At 34.2% G+C, this 24,890-nt stretch overlaps 1 protein-coding gene across 4 annotated transcripts in view; it reads right to left on the reverse strand.

The window, feature by feature from the left end:
* The window catches only part of LOC138310556 (prolow-density lipoprotein receptor-related protein 1-like), a 121,193-nt gene that overhangs the window by 24,666 nt on the left and 71,637 nt on the right, over positions 1 to 24,890 (reverse strand). For 2 of the 4 annotated variants that reach the window (XM_069251824.1, XM_069251827.1), the window contains 25 exons: positions 24,649 to 24,755; positions 23,518 to 23,653; positions 22,644 to 22,769; positions 21,907 to 22,047; positions 21,219 to 21,335; positions 20,059 to 20,181; positions 19,411 to 19,614; positions 17,210 to 17,263; positions 12,831 to 13,035; positions 12,152 to 12,322; positions 11,076 to 11,223; positions 10,622 to 10,844; positions 9,989 to 10,216; positions 9,347 to 9,539; positions 8,846 to 8,958; positions 8,264 to 8,566; positions 7,768 to 7,881; positions 7,239 to 7,373; positions 6,291 to 6,425; positions 5,793 to 5,925; positions 5,286 to 5,564; positions 4,498 to 4,619; positions 3,670 to 3,792; positions 2,615 to 2,845; positions 1,264 to 1,459 (listed from right to left, as the gene is read on the reverse strand). In XM_069251824.1, the coding sequence (XP_069107925.1) occupies positions 1,264 to 1,459; positions 2,615 to 2,845; positions 3,670 to 3,792; positions 4,498 to 4,619; positions 5,286 to 5,564; positions 5,793 to 5,925; positions 6,291 to 6,425; positions 7,239 to 7,373; positions 7,768 to 7,881; positions 8,264 to 8,566; positions 8,846 to 8,958; positions 9,347 to 9,539; positions 9,989 to 10,216; positions 10,622 to 10,844; positions 11,076 to 11,223; positions 12,152 to 12,322; positions 12,831 to 13,035; positions 17,210 to 17,263; positions 19,411 to 19,614; positions 20,059 to 20,181; positions 21,219 to 21,335; positions 21,907 to 22,047; positions 22,644 to 22,769; positions 23,518 to 23,653; positions 24,649 to 24,755 (4,060 nt within the window). The remainder of the gene's footprint in view (positions 1 to 1,263; positions 1,460 to 2,614; positions 2,846 to 3,669; positions 3,793 to 4,497; positions 4,620 to 5,285; positions 5,565 to 5,792; positions 5,926 to 6,290; positions 6,426 to 7,238; positions 7,374 to 7,767; positions 7,882 to 8,263; positions 8,567 to 8,845; positions 8,959 to 9,346; positions 9,540 to 9,988; positions 10,217 to 10,621; positions 10,845 to 11,075; positions 11,224 to 12,151; positions 12,323 to 12,830; positions 13,036 to 17,209; positions 17,264 to 19,410; positions 19,615 to 20,058; positions 20,182 to 21,218; positions 21,336 to 21,906; positions 22,048 to 22,643; positions 22,770 to 23,517; positions 23,654 to 24,648; positions 24,756 to 24,890) is intronic. The other 2 variants (XM_069251826.1, XM_069251825.1) reach the window with 2 other exon arrangements.

The raw sequence follows: 24,890 nt of genomic DNA on the forward strand, positions 1-24,890 counted from the left end.
CGGACGCCGCGCCATGACATAAGCTCACCGGCCCTTCGGGCCAGGTGAGCTAACAACACACATGTGTTTACCTATAGTCAAAAACATATGACTAACACAACACACATGTGTTTACCGTTAGTCCTAAACATACAGCTAAAACAACAAACACATGTTTACCTATAGTCCAAAACATACAACTAAAACAACAAACACATGTTTACCTATAGTCCAAAACATATGACTAAAACAACAAACATGTGTTTACCTACAGCCCAAAACATACGGCTAAAATAACAAACACGAGTTTACCTATAGTCCAAAACATACGACTAAAACAACACACATGTGTTTACCGTTAGTCCTAAACATACAGCTAAAACAACAAACACATGTTTACCTATAGTCCAAAACATACGGCTAAAACAACAAACACAAGTTTACCTATAGTCCAAAACATACGATAAAACAACAAACACATGTTTACCTATAGTCCAAAACATACAACTAAAACAACAAACACAAGTTTACCTATAGTCCAAAACATACAACTAAAACAACAAACACAAGTTTACCTATAGTCCAAAACATACAACTAAAACAACAAACATGTGTTTACCTATAGTCCAAAACATACGACTAAAACAACAAACACAAGTTTACCTATAGTCCAAAACATACAACTAAAACAACAAACATGTGTTTACCTATAGTCCAAAACATACGACTAAAATAACAAACACAAGTTTACCTATAGTCCAAAACATACAACTAAAACAACAAACACGAGTTTACCTATAGTTCAAAACATACAACTAAAACAACAAACACGTGTTTACCTATAGTCCAAAACATAAAACTAAAACAACAAACACGTGTTTACCTATAGTCCAAAACATACAGCTAAAATAACAAACACAAGTTTACCTATAGTCCAAAACATACGGCTAAAACAACAAACACAAGTTTACCTTTAGTCCAAAACATATGATAAAACAACAAACACATGTTTACCTATAGTCCAAAACATACGGCTAAAACAACAAACATGTGTTTACCTATAGTCCAAAACATACCACTAAAATAACAAACACGAGTTTACCTATAAATTCCTTATTTAACTAAATTTCAGGTAAAAAAGACTTTACAGGATATCAAATCATTCTTGATTCATTCAAAAGTAACATGTTATTAATACAACAAAACTAACGATAAAATTATTTTCTAAAATGTCTTCTGTATCTGTATTTATCAGCAGGGTGAGGCAGTGAAGTGAATACATACTCGGAGCAGCTATCCACAGCAATAGCACGAGGATGATCAAACACACCAAGTTGTATGATTTTCTCCACAGTTGTATTGCGTTGGGGTTCGTCCTTGTCGGAGATTCGGGCACGACTAATTGAAGAGTTGGTGTAGCTGGTCCAGTATAGGTAATTCTCAAAACCGTCATACGCCAAACCCTCCACCGAGCCAACACCTACAAATATACAGAGTTATAGGTCAGATGACACAGGGTCATGGGTCAGATGACACAAGGTCAGGTACCAGAGAATATATGGGTGAAAAGATTGGACAGATGGACGGTGGCTGGTCTACCGAGGGCTGCTGCAGAACGGCATAAGATCACTTGCTCTTCGGACAGGTAAGCTAAAAACCACAGACCTGCAGTCTGTACCTGGCAACTGTCCCATGTGGGCTTAATATTTGAAACCCAGAAATGATGGACTTGACTCAATAAGTGCCTTCATACTTATAAGTGCTTCTCCCTTTTTTTGAGTGTCAATTTCAATATATACCTAAAAAAATGCAGACTTAAAATATGAAAACCGTCGATGTTTCTTTATTGGATTTCTATTGTAAAGTGATTTATGTCTTACTCTTATGTAATAAATCTATAAGAAATTAGTTCAAATTTGGTTAAGCGCACCCTTTTAAAAAAAAAAAAGTACCCTTGCCACTTATTGGATCAAATATGGTATGTATTTTACATTCCATCATGTACCGATTGTCTCTATGACGACCGGTTACCTATACCTACCCTCGTCTCTATGACAACCGGTTACCTATACTTATCCTCGTCTCTATGACAACGGTTACCTATACAAACCCTCGTCTCTAAGACGACCGATTATCTATACTTATCCTCCTCTCTATGACGACCAGTTACCTATACAAACCCTTGTCTCTATGACGACCAGTTAACTATACATGCCCTCGTCTCTATAACAACTGGTTACATTTACTAATCCTCATCTCTATGACGACCAGTTAACTATTCTTACCCTCACCTCTGTGACGACCAGTTAACTATACTTACCCTCACCTCTATGACGACCAGTTAACTATACTTACCCTCACCTCTATGACGACCAGTTAACTATACTTACCCTCACCTCTGTGACGACCAGTTAACTATACTTACCCTCACCTCTATGACGACCAGTTAACTATACTTACCCTCACCTCTATGACGACCAGTTAACTATACTTACCCTCACCTCTGTGACGACCAGTTAACTATACTTACCCTCACCTCTATGACGACCAGTTAACTATACTTACCCTCACCTCTATGACGACCAGTTAACTATACTTACCCTCATCTCTATGACGACCGCTTACCTATACTTACCCTCTACCACAATGAAGAATTCGGAACTATTGAAGTGGATATACTGTATATCCCCACGCTGGATGTCACTAAAGAAGATTCTCTTAGACTTGTAGTCTGTAGCAAGGCCGATGACATTTCGAAGGTGGTCCGAGTTTGTGATCGTCTTCATCGGAAGGTTTGGATTGTGTTCATCCAAACTAATACTCACAATATCTGTGACCTTGGAGAACAGCAGGAACGAGTCATGACCTTGAAGATATAAGATACACATGCACAAACTCATTTAAACCTCAATAAAATTACACATTTAATTCTAAACAAACTCATTTATCAAGATCTCTGATACAGAATGTATACTTATTTTAAAAACAAATGTTTAGATTTTTTTTATATTATTGTGGAAATAAAAGAACTGAGCAGTGACATTTTACATAAATAAACACCAACTCTATCTTTTATAAATGAAATCATTTGAATCAAAATCCTAAAATTATTCTAACCTACATACTTGTCAATTTCAAACACAGTCCTCCCATATATGTAGATACTGTGAAATCATTAATTTTCGTGAAGTTTAATTTTCGTGGATTTCGTTTTTTGACCAAAATCAACGAATTTACATCCCAATAAAATATACATACCTATACCAATGTCATGTAAGTTTATGCGTTCATACATATATTACCTCACTGCATAAGGTCTATTTCAGGGACAAGCATGACAAGTTCAAAGATAGTTTTCAGAATTTCATAGACTTCATCTACATGTACCAACACATAATTTATTGAGTATATCATGACTCTATCAATGTGACAAGATAATTGTTTGTTGGACACGTCTGTAAAAACACTGGCTGAGTAACGACTCTAGCTTGTGATTGTAACTGTGTTGTGTGTAGAGCTTAGTTCCGCTCGAGAGATCAAACAATACAGGTGACAGTGTCGACTGTGTATTTTAACGGTAATGTGTAAAGTCTTCTCCACGAATTTAAGTGCCAACGAAATTGTAAAATTTTAGAATCCACGAAAATTGAGCCTAACGAAAATAAATGATTTCACAGTATGTATACCTACCTTCACAAGTCTTTCCGTCACTGCCCACTTTGCCGTAGGAACAGTTACAAGACACAACATTGTTACCGACATGGAAACAGAATTCCTGACATCCACCATTGTTTTTACTGCAGGGATTGTCTCCTGAAATACAAATATTTAAGAAAATGTCTATCAATTTCTGATCATATATTATCATACAATTTATATATCTGGTATATGTAATGTACAACCTCAAAGTTTTATCTTAACAAACTTTAGTTTCATTGACGTTTCTTAATTTACTTAGAAAATTCTTTTAACATAAAAATCTCCATAGAAACACATAACAGAAAAAAAAATTCCTTTAATTTGTTAATATGCTTTCCTATATAGCAAATTATTAGGCAAGAAATATTTCCATGGGATCGGGCCAATACAGCTCAGTTACTGTACTTGACCCAATAAGCGCCCAGGGCATTTTAAAAAAATGAAAAAAATGAAATAATAAGATGAAATTTTTGTCAATCTATAAAGTTTTGTGTAGTTTTGGTCATAATACATGCCTGGGCAATTAAAATTGAGGCCACAAAAAGGAGGAGGGGCGCATAAAGGGACATGGGTGCTTACTGGGTTGAATACGGTTACGGTAAGTCAGTATAGTTCATGATATAAACTTCTTAATGATATTGCATAAATGTCAGATCGCATTTCTAAATGTTCATTTAATAATCACACATATACATGTACTTTCGAAACCTCCTTCTTCTTAAGACTGTAATATCTCCCAAAGATCTACCAATTTCTAATTGGTTTAAAAATGGCTTCTTTTAATTGTCATGGTTACATATGACTTGTTGCTATGGATACCTTGCTGTCGTTGAGTGTCGTAAGCCTTGATATCCTGCATGTCAGGTCCAAGGTTTATTTTTACATCTTCCACAGCTGAACCGTTAACCTTCTTGGCTCGCTTGATTTTTCCATTGGCATTACTACACAAAATAAACAATATATCACAAATCTGGAAATCTACCATGCATTTACATCATATAACATTTTTATGTGGATATTGTCTGTAATTTAGCAAAACAAGAGGCCCAAGAGCCTTAATGGTCATCTTGAAAAACTTAACACTTTAACACTTAACACTTAGCAATTAACACTCGACATCTTGGATTTGGGAACAACCCAAAAATAATAACACTTGGTCAGGACCATATCAAGACAATTTCAGGCAAGTTACAGCTAAATCGCACTAGTATAGCTTCTTAGCAGCCATCTTGATTTTTTATCAACCCAAATAACATTGCCTTGGTCTATCGTAAAATTTTACAAAACAAACAAAAAAACATCTCCACCTCCAGTTGGAAAATAAAACAGACATGGAAAGCACTTTTACTCTCTTGTTCCCACAAATATTACATTAGAGGTATTAAAAGGGTTTTATTAACTCTTACTGATTATATTTGTTGCACAAAATGGGGAAGAATAAATGTAGTAATGATAATGGTCCTATCTCCCCTGAACAACAGAGTCAGAAAGCAAACCCTATGACATAGTGCTAGTAGTCATGAATGACTCGACAAATCACCTCAACCTTCTGTAGAAGAAACTTATGCACAAGTGACGTCATGATTTGGATTGAACAGCACACTCACCCTTCTAGCCAGTAGATGTGCTCCTCAAACAAGGTCAAGGCCACACAGCTGTCAATAATATCCTGACCAACGATGACCTCCCTGTTGCCGGTGGCGATATCAATGGCCTCCAGTGTGTTAAGGTTGTTGTCGCACCAGTATAGTTTATTGGTGACGTAGTCAATGGCCAATCCAAATGGAGCAACTATGTCCGTGTCAACAAGGACCTTACGTTGTGTGCCGTCTAATCGTGCCTGTTCTATTTTAGGATTGACCCCTGTGTCAGACCAGAATAGAAGCCTGCAAAAATAAATTCAAAGTGTTTAGAAATTCACATGAATGATTTCATAGTATTTGGTATTATTTGGATATAAGAAAGAAAGAAAGAAAAGAAACAAACAAACAAACAAAAAGAAAGAAAGAAAGAAAAGAAACAAACAAACAAACAAAAAGAAAGAAAGAAAGAAAGAAAGAAAGAAAGAAAAGAAAGAAAGAAAGAAAGAAAGAACCAAACAAACAAAGACTTACCCTGCTACAGGATGCACAACTATGGTCCGAGGGTTGTTCATGCTTCCATGAATGACAACAAAACGATGGTCAACATTGTTCAGACGGACCACTTCAATGACGTCGGAGCCAAAATCAGTCCAGTACACATTGTCTATAAGATAACAAAACATGTAAACAGGTGACAGTAAATGTTATTTTCCTGATACTATCATTTCCCCAACAGTGCTGTCCTTCCTTCCCTGCTGAATACAGATCATGAGAAGATTTTCTGCACTTATTGATGTTCTCATCATTAGTTCAATAAAGGACTTAAAATCTACCTTCTAAAATGAGTGAAAAAATCTCTCAACACATTCGATTGATTAAAAAGATTTCTTCAATTTCATCTTTAACATTTACTTATTAATCAATACTAAATAGAACATCCACCACAATTTTTTATAGTTTTCTTTACCTGATGGCTTTTCTATGGCAATTTCTTGGAAACACAATGTTACAGGGTTAATAACTGTTTACCTGATATCCAGTCGACGGCGATTCCTTGGATACCACGGATTTCCTGATGGACAAGCATATCCCGCTCCGTGAGATCTCGTTTGACGCGGGACACAGAGTTAGACTGAGCATCAACCCAGTAAATATTGTCAGTAGCTGTAAAGGTAAATGGTGTTCATCTTAATATATTTCCATTTTCATTACAGCCATACTATATAAGTTTACCAAGCGCAGTTGGCATCCATCAGTCTAAGAACTGCCATCTTCTTATTATGACGTCATTGTTACTGTGACGTCACAATAGTCGTGCCAGCAATCACGGAAGACTGCTGTTCTGTCTTTATAATTGTTTATTCGTAAATCTCTTGAGATTCCATCATAAAATTGTAAATATGAGCTTTGAAAGTCTTCCAGCTAGTGTTCATAGGCTAGTGTGCTTCATGGAATTTGCCTCTGTCCAGTTCACATTCATATAAGCTATGAATACCAACTGAAATACATTCAATGCTTAAAGGTATGTAAGTATTTGTCATACAACATACAAAATGACATTGGTAGGTCATGGAGCTTATATCAAATGCTACACATGAAACAAAATATCCTAAGTTGTAAAGGTTAATGTCACACGTCAAAAGTTTATTGTCATAAGTCATAATGATAATGTCATAGGTCATAGGTTAATATCAAAGGTCAAAATTTTAATCTCATAGGTTATAAGGTCAATAATATTACAGGTCAAAAGGTCAATGTCATATGTCATGAAGTTATTTGTCTTACTTAATATAAAGTACAAATTACCATAAGTTTCAGTTCTTAGTTTATCATTTTTTGCTATCTAAATCTATATTAAGGAAATGTGCTTACTATTTTATATCATCTGCTCGAAAACTAAGACAATTTTAACTGATGAAAGGCGCACCAAAAAAACACAGCTTAAGGCGATAAATTCAACTAAATTGTATTGTTTACCTGCATTGAAGTCTATAGAAGTTGCTTTAGTTATCTTTGAGATGAGTGGAAGTGCTTTAGTGACATTGTTGGTGAGATTGAACGAGATTCCATGGATTTCGTTGCTGGATGAATACATCAGGAAAGAGTTAATACCTGTTAAAAACCAGGAATGAGAAACAAACTTTAAATCACTACATTTTTATCATACCATTAATTAGAAGTAACATGATTATGGTAAAAAACAAACATGTCAAAGAACTTTCTTTTAATACAACTTTACACTTAGAAAAATGTGCTTAAAAATGCCCAATTACATATATATGAATTGATAATATATTACCTTGATATTTTTGGCTCAGAAAAAAACTTCTTTCAGGAAGGCTTGCTGCTAATTTGTATTATAAACATTAATTTTACCAATTGAGTAAGAGTTACTATTATTTGACCATGCGTGCATTCGATGTAAGCATGTACTAAATTACATCTTGGTACAATGGCAAACAGATTGTTAAAGCTTTCTACTGAGATAAATGGAGGCCAAACCTACTTGTACATTCGGTGCCGTTCATCAGATACCCTGCTGTACATTTACAGACGTGACTAGTTTTCCCCGTCGGTAAACACAGCTGAGCACAGGTGTTATTGGAGCAGCCATTGCTACCTGTAACATGAAATATTTGACTACTTAGTTCATACTGTTATAAGCAAGGATAAGTTATATTATCTCCGTTTATCATAACCACTTCATACCTCATAGTTACCTCCCCTTGACATTGTTAATTAATTCATATTTCTCAAATCTCTATTTAGCAAAACTGTCCAGACTTTTTTTTTACCTTGAGAATTTTACACACATACCTGAACACAAAATGAAGAAGGAAAAGATAAGAAATATCTTCAGGACAAAAATTCCTCTGCTATATGAAATTCTGATGATACAAGGACTCGGCACAATGAACATTTATAGCAACAGTTCATACACCTACCCTCTCAAATAAATTTCTATATCAAAGCATATACTAGTGACCAACTAAGGGTCTTACCTTCAGTGCGACTCGTGTTGTCGAACACCTTAAGAGCTGTTACCCCCATGGTTTTGTCACGGAGCTCTCGGTAATCTACCCCTAGCGATGTACCATTGGTTATCTTGAATGTGCCTATTTTACCAGATTTCTGAGCCACGTAGAAGGTGTTATCTTTATGGATTGTGAAAGCTTGGAGCTGTTGAAACTTGGCGTTTGGTAGTGATATACGATTACTTCCATCAATATCAGCCATGTACATCATTGTCCCTCCAAGCTCTATCCAATACAAACGTTTCTGTGGCCCTGGATCTACCTGCAGATCTAGAGAACATATAATTAGGTATTATTGAGAAATTAGGTAATATATCGAGACATTAGAGAACACATCGAGAGATTAGAAAACATATCAAGAGATTAGAGAACATATCGAGAGATTAGGCCAACTGCCATGGGTGTCATTATGGGAAAATGCAAAAGATTAAAGCCTTAAAGATTTGGTCTAAAAAGCCATGACGAGTTTCCCATCTAAATCTCCAAAAATCTGTTTCCCATTTTAATCTCTTCAGATATCATAGAAAACCACAATAAAGTCACACTTACTGACAGACATGGTCAGATTAGACACGATAACCCTACTATCTGTACCATCCATCCATGCCCGACAGATAATATTGGACCCAGAGCCAATCGTCTGGTCCGCCCAGAACAGCAACCTGAATTTGAAGATGATCAATATTGAAGATGATCAATAATCAACAAATCTGTAATCCGTCAAAGTGCAACAGAAACAAACAATATTTAGATAAAGCTGTTATTTTTAATTCATGACTGTAGCTTGCAATTTTCTATTTATCGCGTACTTCAGCAATACCACTCAAATTGGTTAAAATCTATCTATAGATCATATCAGGAATTTTTTTTTAAAAATCAAAACTTTAGATACATAGAATATACAGGGAAATAAGAATAAATAAGAATATCTTATTCCCTTGAATGTATATTATATACAAGTTTGAGCTGATGGAATCCAACAATAGCTCTGCTTCGAATCTAATTTGTAGAGAACCTACTAACAAATGAGATTAGTGATAGGAGACGTACCCTTCTGTAGGCAGCACGGCCAGAGAGCGTGGGTTTTTACCGATGACATCCAAAGGGATTTCTACACGGAATGCTCCGTTTAGTTTCGCTACGGAGATGCTAGCCTTCTGGTCCTGTCCACTAGTGGGCAGTGACGAAAAATACATGGTCTTAGATAGCCAGTCGATAGCCAAGCCTTGAGGACTGGAGATACCTGTAGAGATATATACGCCTTTTTCACAGGTGACAAGGGATTCAACTTAAAAATACAACTATACTTATGATATCAAATTACTGAAAGTTCAATATTCTTGAATATGAAATAAAACCATCAGCTTGGATCACTAGCATGACACTTCAAAATTAAGCAGAAACTTTTAGTGATACAAATTTGAATCTGACGATAAATAGACTGCCACCAGTTAAACAATTTTAATTTGATAAAAGCAAGATTACAACACAGAAATATTTAACTACTGCATGTACATAGGAGTATATGTATATTAAGACAAAAGCTTTCAATAACGGCATTAAGCTCAATGAGAAAATAGATAATTCATTTGAAAGATTTCAGAATTACAGAAAGAGTACTCTTGACTAAAACAAACAAAACCAAAATTATAGGTAACAGAATCTGAACATAACAAATACATCTTAACGTACCAGAATCAATGATGGTCTCAACCCCTGACCCATTGATGTAGGCACTGTTGATAACGTTGAGTGAGCTGTCGGCCCAGTACAGACGCTCGGCCTCAAGGTCGTAGTCAACAGCCGTAGGTTTGTCCACGTTAGGGATAGTAATCGTCGGGATGACATTGTAGTTGGCGTCCTGTAAATCTACGCCTCGTATCTCACTTGTCTTTACAAACAGTAGGAATGTATGATCATCTGGAAAACAAGGTCAAGGTCAACAAGGTCAAGGCCATTGTAAGCAGCTTATGACTTTTAAACAATGTCAAAGTCATAAAAAGTATAGTGGGCCTATCAAAATAAAGATAAAATTATCTGTGATGATGTAAAAAAATTTAAAATCTGGTTGTTTCATAAAGAAAGGTTTGCTAAAAATAAAGGTCGAAAAGGGAGAAGACCAAAAGCATCATGCACAAGTAAAAAAATTTAATCAGCACGAGGCAGATTAATACGAAGTAGGCGGAGAGGAGGGGGGCGGATGGGTGTTCTTATTAAACTAACAACTTTAATATCTTACAATATAGGAACAAGCATAAAAGTGTAATATATAGAAACCAGAAAAATGTTACTCCTTCAACTAAGTAACGATGGAAGACAACTCACTTTCACAAGTGCGTCCGTCGTCAGCCAGTTTGTAGAGATGAGGACAGAGACAGGCAGCCGTCTGGTTGTACCCGATAAGACAGAGGTGGGAACAGTTTCCATTGTTCTCTCCACAGGGGTTCTTTGCCTTCGGCTGTCGCATCGGGTGATAAACCTGGAGGTCGAACGGCTGTGACACGGTCTTCTGGATCACCGTCACATCAGAGCCGTTAAACTTGTTGGCCTGTAAACAAGCATCAGCCAACTCAGAAATTCATCACTTTCTACAGAAACTTAGTGTTAATCTCATGACAGCAAAATATTAATTTCATAAGCTTATTTCCATGAACATCTAAAAAAAGAAACAGAGGCAAGAGGAATGTAAGTGTATGACTATCCATTGGTATAATTACACTGCTAATTAAAGAGAGGACATTCTGAAGAAGACTGATCATGTTAGAAAGCGTTGACTTACCCGGAGAAGAGCACTGCTGCTCCAATCGGTCCAGTACACATAGTTTCCAAACAGAGTAAGAGCAAACGGATGTCGCATCTTCTCATGTCCCTTCAGGATCAGGCGATGGTCAGAACCGTCATATTTAATAGTATGAATGGAATCCGATCTGCAACGGTAGTAGTTAAGTAGTTATTTTAAGAAAGAGAGATATTCTAAAACATGGTATGAGTCATCATTATGTCAATGCCCTCTGACTAAATGAAATGTAGGTAAGAAATCAGTTTATTTCACATATATGACCTCTAACCCTTGACCTCAACACAGATTTCAACTTTAATTGACATCTAGGACATCTTTAAAGGGACAATTCAGCCTAAGAGAACATTAAAATTTGTATATATATCAGATAAAACAAGTTCTAATGGAAACTACATCAGTCAGTTTTACTGTGATATGCCTGAAACGCCTATGGTGGTGACATGTGTGTGAAATATTCAAACTTGCTCGCTGTCCGCCATTACACACTGTGGTCGAACTTCTTGTATGCCGAACCCTGTCCCTTGCTCGTAAAGTAATGCAACTTTTGTCTAGAACTGCTCAAATCGCTCTGACAGTAGTGTGTTTACCTTATTAGGTGAATTGTCTTGCCTAAAAATCATTTTATCACCTTCTCAGTGCTTATGTAGTTCATTTGCTTAGCGTGCGTGACTTTGGCTCGGGTATGGGTACAGAGTTAATATTGTACTTGCTTAATCGTATTGATCAACGATTTGATATTTCAACGATATTAATTAAAATACTTAACAATGTCGTGGAATTTGTCAATGTTTTACGTTATATGTTTCATAAGAAATGTAGAACAATACATTTATGCTATATTTTGCTTATTGGTTATGTAAAAGAATTTGCCTGACATGAAGGACATCTTTAAACCCATAATTCTACTAACTACTATATACCAAATTTTCATAATCAAGCCAATATGATTGTCTAACCCATGACCTCAACATTAACATTTAACCTCTAATAACCTTCTAACCTCTGAACTCATATATTAACCTTAATGACCTCTGTAATACTTGACCTCTACTTACCTGGCATCAATCCAATATAACCTGTAGAAGTCATAGTCTATCGTCAGACCGTTTGGCCAGCCAGCTCCCATGATTCCTTGCATTTTGAAGATGATCTTTCGATCTTGTCCACTCATTGAGCATGTCTCTATCCTAGGGTTATCTGAATCCCAGTCAGTCCAGAACAGGGACCTATGGGGATAATTATATGTTGTCAGTGTATGTAGTTATAAGCTGAAATCTAGGTTTGTCACCATTAAATTGACGTACATTTGTATAAATATACAGACTATAACCTGTCTTAGAGACCACCTCTCTAAGTAATAAGACCACTTTCTCAAGGTCATTTTTAATACCATTTGACCTGTGTATAAAGACCATTTGGCTATAAGGACAGCCTTTGCAGATAGGTTTGGTTGTATTAGCTGTCGATTCATTTAAAAGGTTATGAGAAATGGAAGTTATGTCATTTTTTATTTTATGAAATATTTCTTAAAATTCAAAGGACTCATTCTTAATAGCTTCTACTTTAGTTTGAAATTCTTTTTATCAGAAAGCATTTTTTTGGACTGACCATTCCCAAGGTGGCCAGGAGTCCAGAGGTAAATCAACAATTGGACTGACCATTCCCAAGGTGGCCATGAGTCCAGTGGTGTATTAATACTTAGACTCCAAGGAATATTTATGTTGTGTTACTTACCCAAACCTAGGGTCCAGTGCAATGGCCCGAGGACTGACCATTCCACCAGCTATAAACGTTGTACGGTAACTACCGTCCAGTTTGGCCACTTCGATCTGGTCCAGATTACTCTCAACCCAGTAAATATTTTTCCCGATCCAGTCTATGGCGAGGCCTTCGGTAGTGGCTAGACCAACGTCGATGATTGGCTCGATGTTGGTAAAACCTAAACAACAGATATAATGGCTTTCTGTACAACCTAAACAACAGATACCTCAGCTTTCTGTACAACCTAAACAACTGATACAACAGCTTTTTGTACAGTCTAAACAACAGATACAACAGCTTTTTTATACAACCTAAACAACTGATACCACAGCTTTCTGTACAATCTTGGGTCAAATAACTTTATCATGGGGCATATTCCGTTGGTAGTATGATGACAATGAGAGTGAAGAAAGAATGATTTAAACAGGAATGAAGTAGAATAATGAGATGACATGACTTTTGTTGTTTTACATATAAAAACATTTAAAGAATTCCTGTGTTTACAACCATAGAAATCTAAGTTTAATTGATACATGCCTTTCTTTCTCAGTAACAAGCACAGATATTGTTCGGAGATGGGCTTGATAGATGTCAAATTCTATTGCTTTTTGTTACAAAAGAATTTGTTGTAATCAAAATTGGAACAAACCCAGTTACTGTATTTGACCCAATAAGAACCCCTGTCCCAATCAATGCCCCCTCACATTTTGAGTCCATACGTTCATTTAACTTCAATCTGAATTTTTATTAAATACAGTTTGAAAATATGAAAATCATCTACCTTAGCTTATTTCTTTTATTTTGTTAGCAAATTGATTTTTGACTTTGTTCAAATAATTTGTGATAGCTGGATAGCCCATCAAACACGTTATCAACATTCCAACATTTATACCATCCTGGTTGCTTACTGGGTCAAATACAGTAGAAATAACCTAATGAGTAGAGTTATCTGCCCATCAAATATTACCAAAACGACGTTGGTAAAGTACAATTTACTGGAATTAATTAATCCCACCTTCTGATAATGTACATCATTTAGTTATGTCATAACCATCGGAAGGTCTGACTAATGATACTTTGGCCACATCGCTTTAGGATCTTGAAGCTTCCTAACTCTGAATAAGCTGACAAACGTCAGGAGAGTGTGCCTCCATATTGATTTACAATTTTGATACCTGAACTCATCCATGTTATAGCTAAGTAAACAACATGCAAAGCTGTACAGTGCCAAAATCATTTAAATAACATCCCAAAAATCTCTCAAAACATCATCATCACATTCTGACTTCAACAGCTTGATTCTGTTATTTAATTTATAAATTAATTAAAGCATAAATAACTTTTTTTGTTTTTTTACCTTTTTTTAAAAATGTCACATTCAATAATTTTTTTATATAAATATATATATATTTTAATCCTAATCATGCTGTGACTTACTTATATCAATTATTCAGGCTCGTGCTTAAACAGACTTAGTCCGTGTATATATAGTCACTTCACATTTTGCAATAGGAATTGTTCCGAAATAAAACCGATTTCAAAGGGGAAATTTGTTTTTTTTATGAAAACTCTTTCCATGCATTATTTTCTAGTTTTCAACTATATGCACATTACTGAAAGTGTTCAAAAATGAAACTTCATACATCATATCCATTTTAAAGAAAATAAAAAACAATAGATCCTTTCCAAAAATAGTCAAATCTGGGATAAAAAGTACAACACTAGGAACCAGGTAACCATGGTAACAAAGTAAATTTTCACCAACCACCCTGTAACAGTATCTGGGGAAGATCACCATGGAAACACTATAAACAATATGTCCTCGTCTTCAATTGACAAAACTCATTGGTGTGTTATTAATTAACATCAATTATTTAACAATTGAAGCTTATTCCATGACCTTGTATAATTTTCATTGACTGGAAATCCAGTGTGACATGACCAGAAGCCATAAAGTGACGTCAGGAAAAATGATAAAAAGTATCTTATGAAACTTGTCTCAAAGTTTTCATTTTTGCTTAGACTTGTTTCATAAAATCTCTTATGAAATGAACAATCATCCAAGATCCTATATTAATATAATTTACACGAGTAAACAAAACAAAATTTCTAGTAGACGTAAAAACTGGCCTGATAGGACATTGTAGCTTAGTGTTTCCATGTGATGCAACACGAACAAAATGCATCAACAAAAACTTGGCGATGAGTATGATGTGATTAGTCGATACGGAACAGATCTACAGCGTTCAGATTCATGGTGATGTGGTCTGGCCACAACATTATAAAATAGTCTCAATATCATAAAATAGTATCATTAGTCTAATATTCTGTAAGTCCAGGCGTAGCTAAAGATCCACAGATATAGCAAAATGTCATATCATTTTGGATTGACCAAGCAAACACTTCAGTCAAAGATACTTTCGTGATCTTGATAAAATAGGAGATACATTTTATGCAATTGTACGAGATTGGAATTCTTTTGAAAATATAAACCTTGCATGATTTTTCATATATTCTTTCAGCTAAATAAGCTAGCTTATACGGCTTCAATTTCATAAATGAATTTTTTGATACTTATTATAAGCACGTAAACTAAATAAGTTAACATCTTTTGGACTTTGTCTGTGTTGATTTCCTGTTATATATACTGACCATGAATCCAAACATTTAAATTTGACATGCCATTATACAGACATTTAACTTTATGAATTCTCAACAAAATTTCACAAGTCTTGTATTTTTGTGAAATTTTGTGTTTTTTTCTCTCAAAAATTCTTAATAATATATATCTAACTGCCCAAACAACAATCTGTCTTCACTGTGGCCAATCACAGCAGCCGATATATTAACCGCTGCAAATCATCAAATCAGATCATGTGTTATAAAGTAATATAATCACAAAAATAAACAGTATATTGCCAATCATTTGAATAACATGGTGATATGAATAAGCTACAAAGATAGACATTAAACTAAACAATATTCAGTGATGTGGGTTTTATAACAAATCACTAAATCCTGAAATAAAAGTGATTTATAAACAAAAATATGCAAAATGACAAACTGAGGGTTAATAATGAAAGCTTGAGTTGATGGCAACCTGTTCTATAATGGTAAAGGTAGGAAAATAATTTGGCAGATCAGGGAGTAACGTAAAGCAATGTATGGCGATAGAGACAGAGACGGAATACATGTACTTCATGTAGTCTGTATTCCACATTACAAGGGAGACAACTCTGTAATAGGCAAAGAAGGAATACAAAGTTACTCAATACTTAAGTTTCATAAAGTTTGAGAAAACCAAACATCCATGGGAGTCCGAACTTATTCAGTTTCAGCTGCTGTAAAATTGCTCCACTCAGAAACAAAGACAGCCTAACCTCAGGTATTGGAGTGATATAAGGAAGAAATGATAGCTACAATCCATATGCATGGCATTCATATTCCAACAGCATGGCATTCATATTCCAACGGAAATGATTATAATTCAGAATCATTCATTGATTTTTGGAAGAAATTATTAATTAAAGAGAGTCATTAGAGATATAATTTTGTAGTTAAACATATTTTTTTTACCATCATACATGCTATTCACTATATATAATAGCAAGACATGACGTATATACACAGGAATTAAAGATAAACTATGTTACAGTCAGGCTCGGTCCTTTTCTTTATATATCTCACATACTTATTTCTAAAAAAAGATTCTGATAGGTTTTTCAATTTGACTTGATTTTGACTTGTTTCAGACAGGTTTAAGATAAGCACCAATTACTGGTACAGTGAAAAACTTCAGTTAAATGACCTAACTTTTCATTCCTTTATATCTATATGAAGGAATCAGACTTTCTTTAAGTATTTGCTTTCTTTTCCCATGATGTTCAAGCAGATTATTATAAACAAATATACAAACAGCCCACAAAGTTCAGCAAATACTGAACAATGTGTCAGTGTTAAGTTGGAGACAAAACAATTTTGAAATTGTAGACATAAATAATTCTGCTAAAATGTTAGGTTGTAATAAACAATGGTAAAAGTTCTTGCTGTTAGTATGAACACAACATCTGTGTAGCCATTTGTAATTACTGTTACCGTGGTAACAAAAAATTTATTACTCTGTTGCTATGGTAACGAAACATTTAACTAATTGTTAGTTAACATCAACTAAACAACATCATTTTGCGAGGTGATGAAAATTATTTTGGCTTCGTACATGAACAACCAAAATGGTGCATTCTGTAAATTATAATAGCAGGGGGACCTTTTCGGGCTATGAAGCAAGGATTCTGGATGAAAGTGATGGGTGTCATGCTTAAAAAAGGCAAGCTTATAAACAGTGATGGGCTTACTGTCTCCCGTCGTCATGGGAACCACATCTTCATCTTCAGGAACTGACAACGAGGCTTTATAAAGAATTGAGATCAGTTCTCATTGTGTATCAACCATTACCTACCTTTTATAACATGTAAATTCTCAAAAAATTTTTTTGATTACATTCAATTAAAATATTTACATGTAAGAAAAAATCAAATATCAATATAAATATTTTTTCTGAAATTTACTGGAAGAAGTCAATTAATAATGCATTCCTAGCTTTAATGTATGTTTTTTGTCACTTAATTTCATTGAAATTAAATTATTATTACATTCAAATTAATTGGGGAACAAGATTTTTCTTTTCACATGTCATGTAATATAAAGTTGGATAACCCGTCAGTTGATAAAGCTCCCCTAAACTGCACTAAAATCTGTTGTAATTAATATACAATTTACGTTATCACCGCAGTAGATCACCAAACCACAGTATAAATTCTTCGAATATTCTCTAACCTAAACAAACCTGAAAAAAGTATCCGTGCAGTGGAAATGTTTCTGCATGACTTCAGTGCAAAAAGCATGTGCATTGCATGACAAACTACAGATCATTTAGGTTCATTTTTATCAGTTTTCCTACATTTCGAATAATTGTCTATATTAAATTCCTTCACTATTCCTGGAAAGTTACCTTACATGTATAAAAAACAGAACTTTACGAGTCTACAGAACAAACTAATCCATCCTCTTGATATTCATATACAATAACTTCTATAGTTCAAGATTGCAATTTCTTAACAAATCTGAACTTGAAGTTAAGATACTATAACAATATCTGGGTTGATTTAATCCTTCACCCCTGAATATACATTTGAATTCTACCAACTCAAAGAATGGAACAGGTCAATTTCAAACTACAGGGGTGGATGATATAAATAATGCTTTCAAAGAATAAACAATTATAATCATTTATAATAACAAATTATAGTTATAATATTTGTGCGTAGAAGCGTCAGCAAAGCTTTGTGTAATGGCAATTTTACTGGCAAATGTTTCAGCTGTATATAATTACATGTACAGTATAATATCATTGGTTCAATATGATGTTTACGATCTTATAAACATCAATTATAATAACTAGGTTACATTTTTTTATGATATCAATAAATGGTAGATGATGAAAATATCATTATAATGAATGATTCAGCTATGATATAATTTTAATTACATATGAATAGTTTTGATGAATGATGTTGATTATGATAATTTAATATATGATAATTTAATATATAATAATGAATATATCTGTTTATGTATTAGATAAACATTAAATATCTGGTTACAAATCATAATACTAAAATCTTAACCACTTAGTATTCACAAATTTTAAGTTTTAGTTGGGTTTTTTAACACCATGTAAACATTATTTCAAAATAATTTCTCTACATTTTAAGGTCTAATTTTGAGAGCTGATGAAAAGCCTAATAATTTTTAAATTTTTAAAAGTATTTGATATCTTATTTCCTTATTCTATCTAAATGAATTTAGAACAATATTTTTGAATTGATAACTTTGTGCATGAATATTTCTATTAAAGGTAAGCTTTTTAAACTGATTTAAAGACTTTTATCCTGATTTGAACAGCAAATTAAATTGCTGGTGTGTACTGCATTGATCACATTTTTGTCAGGGAAATCAACAATTTATTTTGACCAGACCAAAAGCATTAATTTTGTCAATATATCTTCTGCTACTGTGATTCTACCGATATGTTTCAGAATCATAAGTTTCTATCTATAGAATAATCATGCTTTTTCTTTATCAAAATCTAAATAAAAATTGAACAGCATAGACAAAAATAGAAAATTCTAAACAAAGCATCTGATTGGCTGCAAAATGCACATGACTTCGACTGAATTAACCAATGGTTTCATTTGTTCATTCAGAAAACCAAAATGAATCATGATTTGCCTTTCTGACGCTCGACCAATACCAAATCATGTGTGAAATTGCCTAACACAATCAAATCTTCCTAAACATAGCAATTATCAAAAAAATTTCATTCAAATAAAAAACAGAACTTTTAAACTTCTATAAAAAGCGTTTCATGCAGTTTCAAAGATAAAGTCTACTGTATAATTTCATTGATATTCCTAGAGATGCTGATACTGCAATTAAGTTCTATATGTCAAACGTTCAAGTGACTAAGTGGTTTATTTTAGTATTGTGATCGTACCAAACGTACTGTTTCCCAGCATGGTTCCTCGGAAGATCTTGTCATCAACGACGTCCGTCCAGAAAATGTAGTTTCCCTCGTAGTAGAAGTCGAGTGCGATGGTGTTTTTGAGACCAGACACTAGAGACGCGTAGGTGTAGTTTGTCAATTCTACCTGTCTCATTTGGTACTGGTTAGAGAAAATTATATACACTGGCTCTCGACCTACAAAACACAAGGTCATCCTCAAGGTCGTATCTAATGTCAAAGGTTACATTAACAGTACATAACTAATATGATCACTACTAATAATTATTTTTTCTTTGTTTTCAAATTTGTTCTGGATTTCTTATTGGCTAATAACCCTGATGTTATCATGATGTCACAATAGAGACATTGACATTATTTTTATGAAAGTGCATTGATTAAAAAAAAAATCCTTTGAAAAATCACTAGAATGGTACATTTAAACATACTTTATTTTATCAAATAGATTATAAAATTAATGATAAGCATTGATATGACTATTTTTTTAATTTCAATGAGTTATGAAAAAAAATGTATTTGCAAATTTTTGTGTAAATCCACGTACATAACAGTTTCCAAACAAAATTTTGCAAGCTTTACAAGAAGAATTACCTCATAGATAAGTAAAATTATTTGACTTACCTGTGGGTTTGCAGGAGTAGCCGTCTGACTTGATCTGGTAACCAGAGAGACAGGAACAGTTGTGTTTGTTGTTAGGGAGTGGGGTACAAACCTGGCTACACACACCCCATACGTCACAGCTCTCTGTCAAATACAAAATACCCACATCATAAATATCTGTCAAATACAAACTACCCGCATCAAAGCTCTCTGTCAAATACAAACTATATATATATATATACCCGCATCACAGCTCTCTGTCAAATACAAAATACCCACATCATAAATATCTGTCAAATACAAAAATACCCACATCATAAATATCTGTCAAATACAAAAATACCCACATCATAAATATCTGTCAAATACAAACTACCCACATCACAGCTCTCTGTCTAAATACAAACTACCCGCATCAAAGCTCTCTGTCAAATACAAACTACCCACATCAAAGCTCTCAGTCTAAATACAAACTACCCGCATCACAGCTTTCTGTGAACTACAAAATACCCACATCACAGCTCACATTGGAAGAAGCTAAAAGTACATCTTACATCAAAAAGTTCTTTTCAAAATAAAACTAGAACTTTCGTTATAGTGGACGACTAATATCATCCACAGCACAAATTAAGTAATACCTCCATTGACAGAGAACATTGCAGAACCCTATATATAGTTTATTCGACTACCCTTTATGTTAGGGTTCTGTGTATCAATTGTTATCAAAATATGTCAAGTTGTTTAGGAGGATTTTGCTAGAAAAAGTTGTGTCTACAGACAAACAGACAGACGGACAACCTCCTTCAAGTATAAATTTTTGATTGGTCAGCAGGAAGCTTGCCCCATGCTGACCGGCCACAATCTCTCCAAAGGAAGGAAGGAGATATATATATGTACCTCAGGATAAATGGTTGATTATCATAATCAGCTACTTATAGATGAAATGATAATGAAATAAACCATGCTGACTTCTGATCATCAGTAAATTGGTTCTGTGATTGCAGAGAAAAAAGCTGAATAAATCAGTTAAGATGTTTTGTATTTTGTCTTTTGTGAACTAAACATATAGAAATTAGAAATAAGACATAGATACATCCTTCTTGAAATCTTGATGACACGCCCCGGTCTTCAATGTGTGTAAAGACAGGGTAAAATTAAAATGAGTGATGAGGTATACATACTACAATTTTCTTCATCTGAGTGGTCAGCGCAGTCATGCACTCCATTACAAATCTTCTCAAATGCCAGGCAGCTTTCATTGTTTTTACACATAAAGCGAGGCGACTCGCATGTCTCAGCTATAACAAACAAATGAAAAATATTTTACACCATTGATAATTGAGACTTTACTTGAACATGTAAATGCAAAACAATACAAGAATTATAACCACTCACAGTTTTTTTTATTTGCCTAGCTTCAATTAATTTGACCTCTGTGACCTTGATTACTTGCTGCAGTTTTTTGTCTAACTTTGACCTCTGTGACCTTGAATTATGACTATTTATCACAGTTTTTCTTCTCCAAATTCAGTTAATTTGACCTCTGTGACCTTGATTACTTGCTGCAGTTTTTTTTTTGTCTAACTTTGACCTCTGTGACTTTGAATTATGACTATATCAATCACAGTTATTCTTCTCCAAATTCAGTTAATTTGACCTCTGTGACCTTGATTACTTGCTGCAGTTTTTTTTTTGTCTAACTTTGACCTCTGTGACTTTGAATTATGACTACATCTATCATGGTTATTCTGCTCCAAATTGCTGCAAATTCAGTTAATTTGACCTCTGTGACCTTGAATGATGACTATTTATCACAGTTTTTCTTCTCCAAATTCAGTTACTCTGACCTCTGTGACCTTGAGTACTTACTACAGTTTTTTTCATCCGATTTGTCCTCACAATCATACTCGTTATCACACCTCCAGCTCGCCGGTATACAGCGTTTCTCTCCGCTGGTTATCCCACAGTAGAACTGTTGTCGGTCGTCCTTACACTGGTGGTAAGTAATGTCTACAACAGAGAATAGGTTGAAGGTCAAACTCCCCAGGACAGTGTTAAAGATTCTCCCCCGCTGACAAATGGTATTTTATCTCTATTATTTTTCTTCTGTTACAAAAGTTGTTTACTTTACACCATTATCACCATTGATAAGATTGAGCTGCTAATTTTAATTAAGATAAAAATATTAAAAATATTTAATTGCGTCTCGAAATAATTCTATGGCACTGTGTCGTATTTGGTATGCACCAAAAACAAAATAAATTATTTCATATTATTTTTCGTATTAATTAGACATACATTGTATATATATATACACGATTAAATAACAATCATTGTTTAAATGATGAGTATCGTTTATGCTCAGTTGGCGGTGGAGCATCTGTAATTGTATGCTGTGAATGCTTTTTGGTACTTCAGGTTTCCTCTACCTTCAAAATCCGGGAATTACATGAAATTTTAATTGTGTATAAGTTTTTGCTGTTTTTGTGTGGCTGCTATAGAACTTATTTCTTTATATATTATTATGCAGTAGCTGAAAGATATCTAACAAAAAAAAAGGTAAATAATCCAAAAGGGCAGATAACTACTCAAAACATATAACCTACTTGTATTTATGGAACACTGCAAAGTCTCGTCTGATTTATCAAGACAATCACTTTTGCCGTCACATCGACCTGTTCCAGGGATGCATTGACCATTGAGACATCGGAAATCATCTGGTCCACAAGCCTCTGTAATATGCAAGGTCAAAGAAGATCATGATATGGTCACCAGAAATTTCCAAGAAATGTTCTTATGCTCTTAGAAACTACAACTTTGAGGAAACATATAATTCACATTTTATACTTAATTTTAGTTTTTTCTAAAACCTCTACTTAAAGCGTTATTATGATGTAAAAGCTAAAATTAAAAAATCTTGGTTATTTAAAACAAAAATTTCTATGGCTTCATGCTGAAATTGAGTAACATGATTAAACAGCCTCTCACAGTAGACCTCTTCTGCTTCTTTCACATAGCCGCTTCCATTAAGTCCCATTCAATAGGATTAATTCATGTACCATGTGATACCTGATAACATTTGTGGGGGACTTTAGTTTCTATTGGTGATGGCATGACATCAAAAGATGCTAATGTCGTTTCTGCGGGAAGATTATGAGGGTTGCATTCCATCACCACTGGAGATACTAGTACTAGTCCCGCACAAATGTTATCAGGTGTCACATGGTACATGAATTAGTTCCATTTGCTCCATCATTGTTAAAAGTTTTTGTGTTTCCTGAATTTTTCTTTTCTTCTTTTTTTTTAAATTTTTTTTATCTGTTGGTTGAAGCAACCTTTTCTGAATATCTTGTAAGTTTGAAAAATCTTGTATTTTAAACAGCTTTCCATTATGGTATAATATTTCAATTTTATTTAAGAGATCACATCAGTAACACCATTGTTGAGCCATTTGTTACCTATGACGAGTTTATCCCTTACCACAATGCATTTCATCTGATCCGTCCGGACAATCAGTGACGTTGTTACAGCGTAGTGTTACACCCAGACAGGAGCCGTTAGAGCAGCGGAACTGGTCAGTGTCACACTCCGTAGGTACCGGGTGGTGGCAGCCAATCTATAATGTGTTAGTGGGCTCTTAGATAATATCATCTTAGTCTTACTACATCAGTCAAATCTTAAAACTACGTCAGTTAAATCTTAAAACTACGTCAGTCAAATCTTAAAACTACGTCAGTCAAATCTTAAAACTACGTCAGTCAAATCTTAAAACTACGTCAGTCAAATCTTAAAACTACATCAGTCAAATCTTAAAACTATGTCAGTCAAATCTTAAAACTACATCAGTCAAATCTTAAAACTACATCAGTCAAATCTTAAAACTACTTCAGTCAAATCTAAACTAGTCAGTCAAATCTGTCAAATCTAAACTATCAGTCAAATCTTAAACTGTCAGTCAAATCTTAAAACTACATCAGTCAAATCTTTAAAACTACATCAGTCAAATCTTAAAACTACATCAGTCAAATCTTAAAACTACTTCAGTCAAATCTTAAAACTATGTCAGTCAAATCTTAAAACTACATCAGTCAAATCTTAAAACTACATCAGTCAAATCTTAAAACTACATCAGTCAAATCTTAAAACTACGTCAGTTAAATCTTAAAACTACATCAGTTAAATCTTAAAACTACATCAGTCAATTGTTTAAATACCGCTGATCAGTCAATTTTTAAACTGTATTGTTCAAGTCTTAGACTGTATCCATCAAGCCTTCAAACTCCATCAAAAAGAATCTTAAAACTAAATGTTGATATCAATGTTCAATATGTACCGAAGGAAACGCAAAAATCCTCTCAAATTTTTTACTTATTTGGATCCTGATAAATGTACATGTAAAATGCACGCTAAAAAAGATTGCCTATTACCTGATGCTAAATATACACGATTAAGATTAAATCTTAGTAAATTATTTTTTTAATATGATATGTTTTATTTTTGGCTGAGAGTTTAATTAGAGTTCAGCATTGATCCACTACATTTCATTTGTTCACTGGATAGTATGTATAGTATGTGAGATATATAGAGTTCCACTATATCAGTTCACTGTACCTCATCTGAACTATCCTCACACTGTGGATAACCGTCACACTGAAACTCGCGTGGCATACAAGTGCCATCTTTACAACGGAACTCGTCCACGGAACATGTCCTCAGACCTGACAAAAGATAAAGGTTTATGTGTAGTTATACAGAATGAAGAAAACTTAATCTTATGTATAACTAGAATACTGACAAGTCAGAAAGCTAATGACAGCTCCACAGATCCACCAGATTATCAGATACTATCACAA

The sequence above is a fragment of the Argopecten irradians genome, chromosome 16 (assembly GCF_041381155.1).
Source record: "Argopecten irradians isolate NY chromosome 16, Ai_NY, whole genome shotgun sequence".
Taxonomy (NCBI): domain Eukaryota; kingdom Metazoa; phylum Mollusca; class Bivalvia; order Pectinida; family Pectinidae; genus Argopecten; species Argopecten irradians.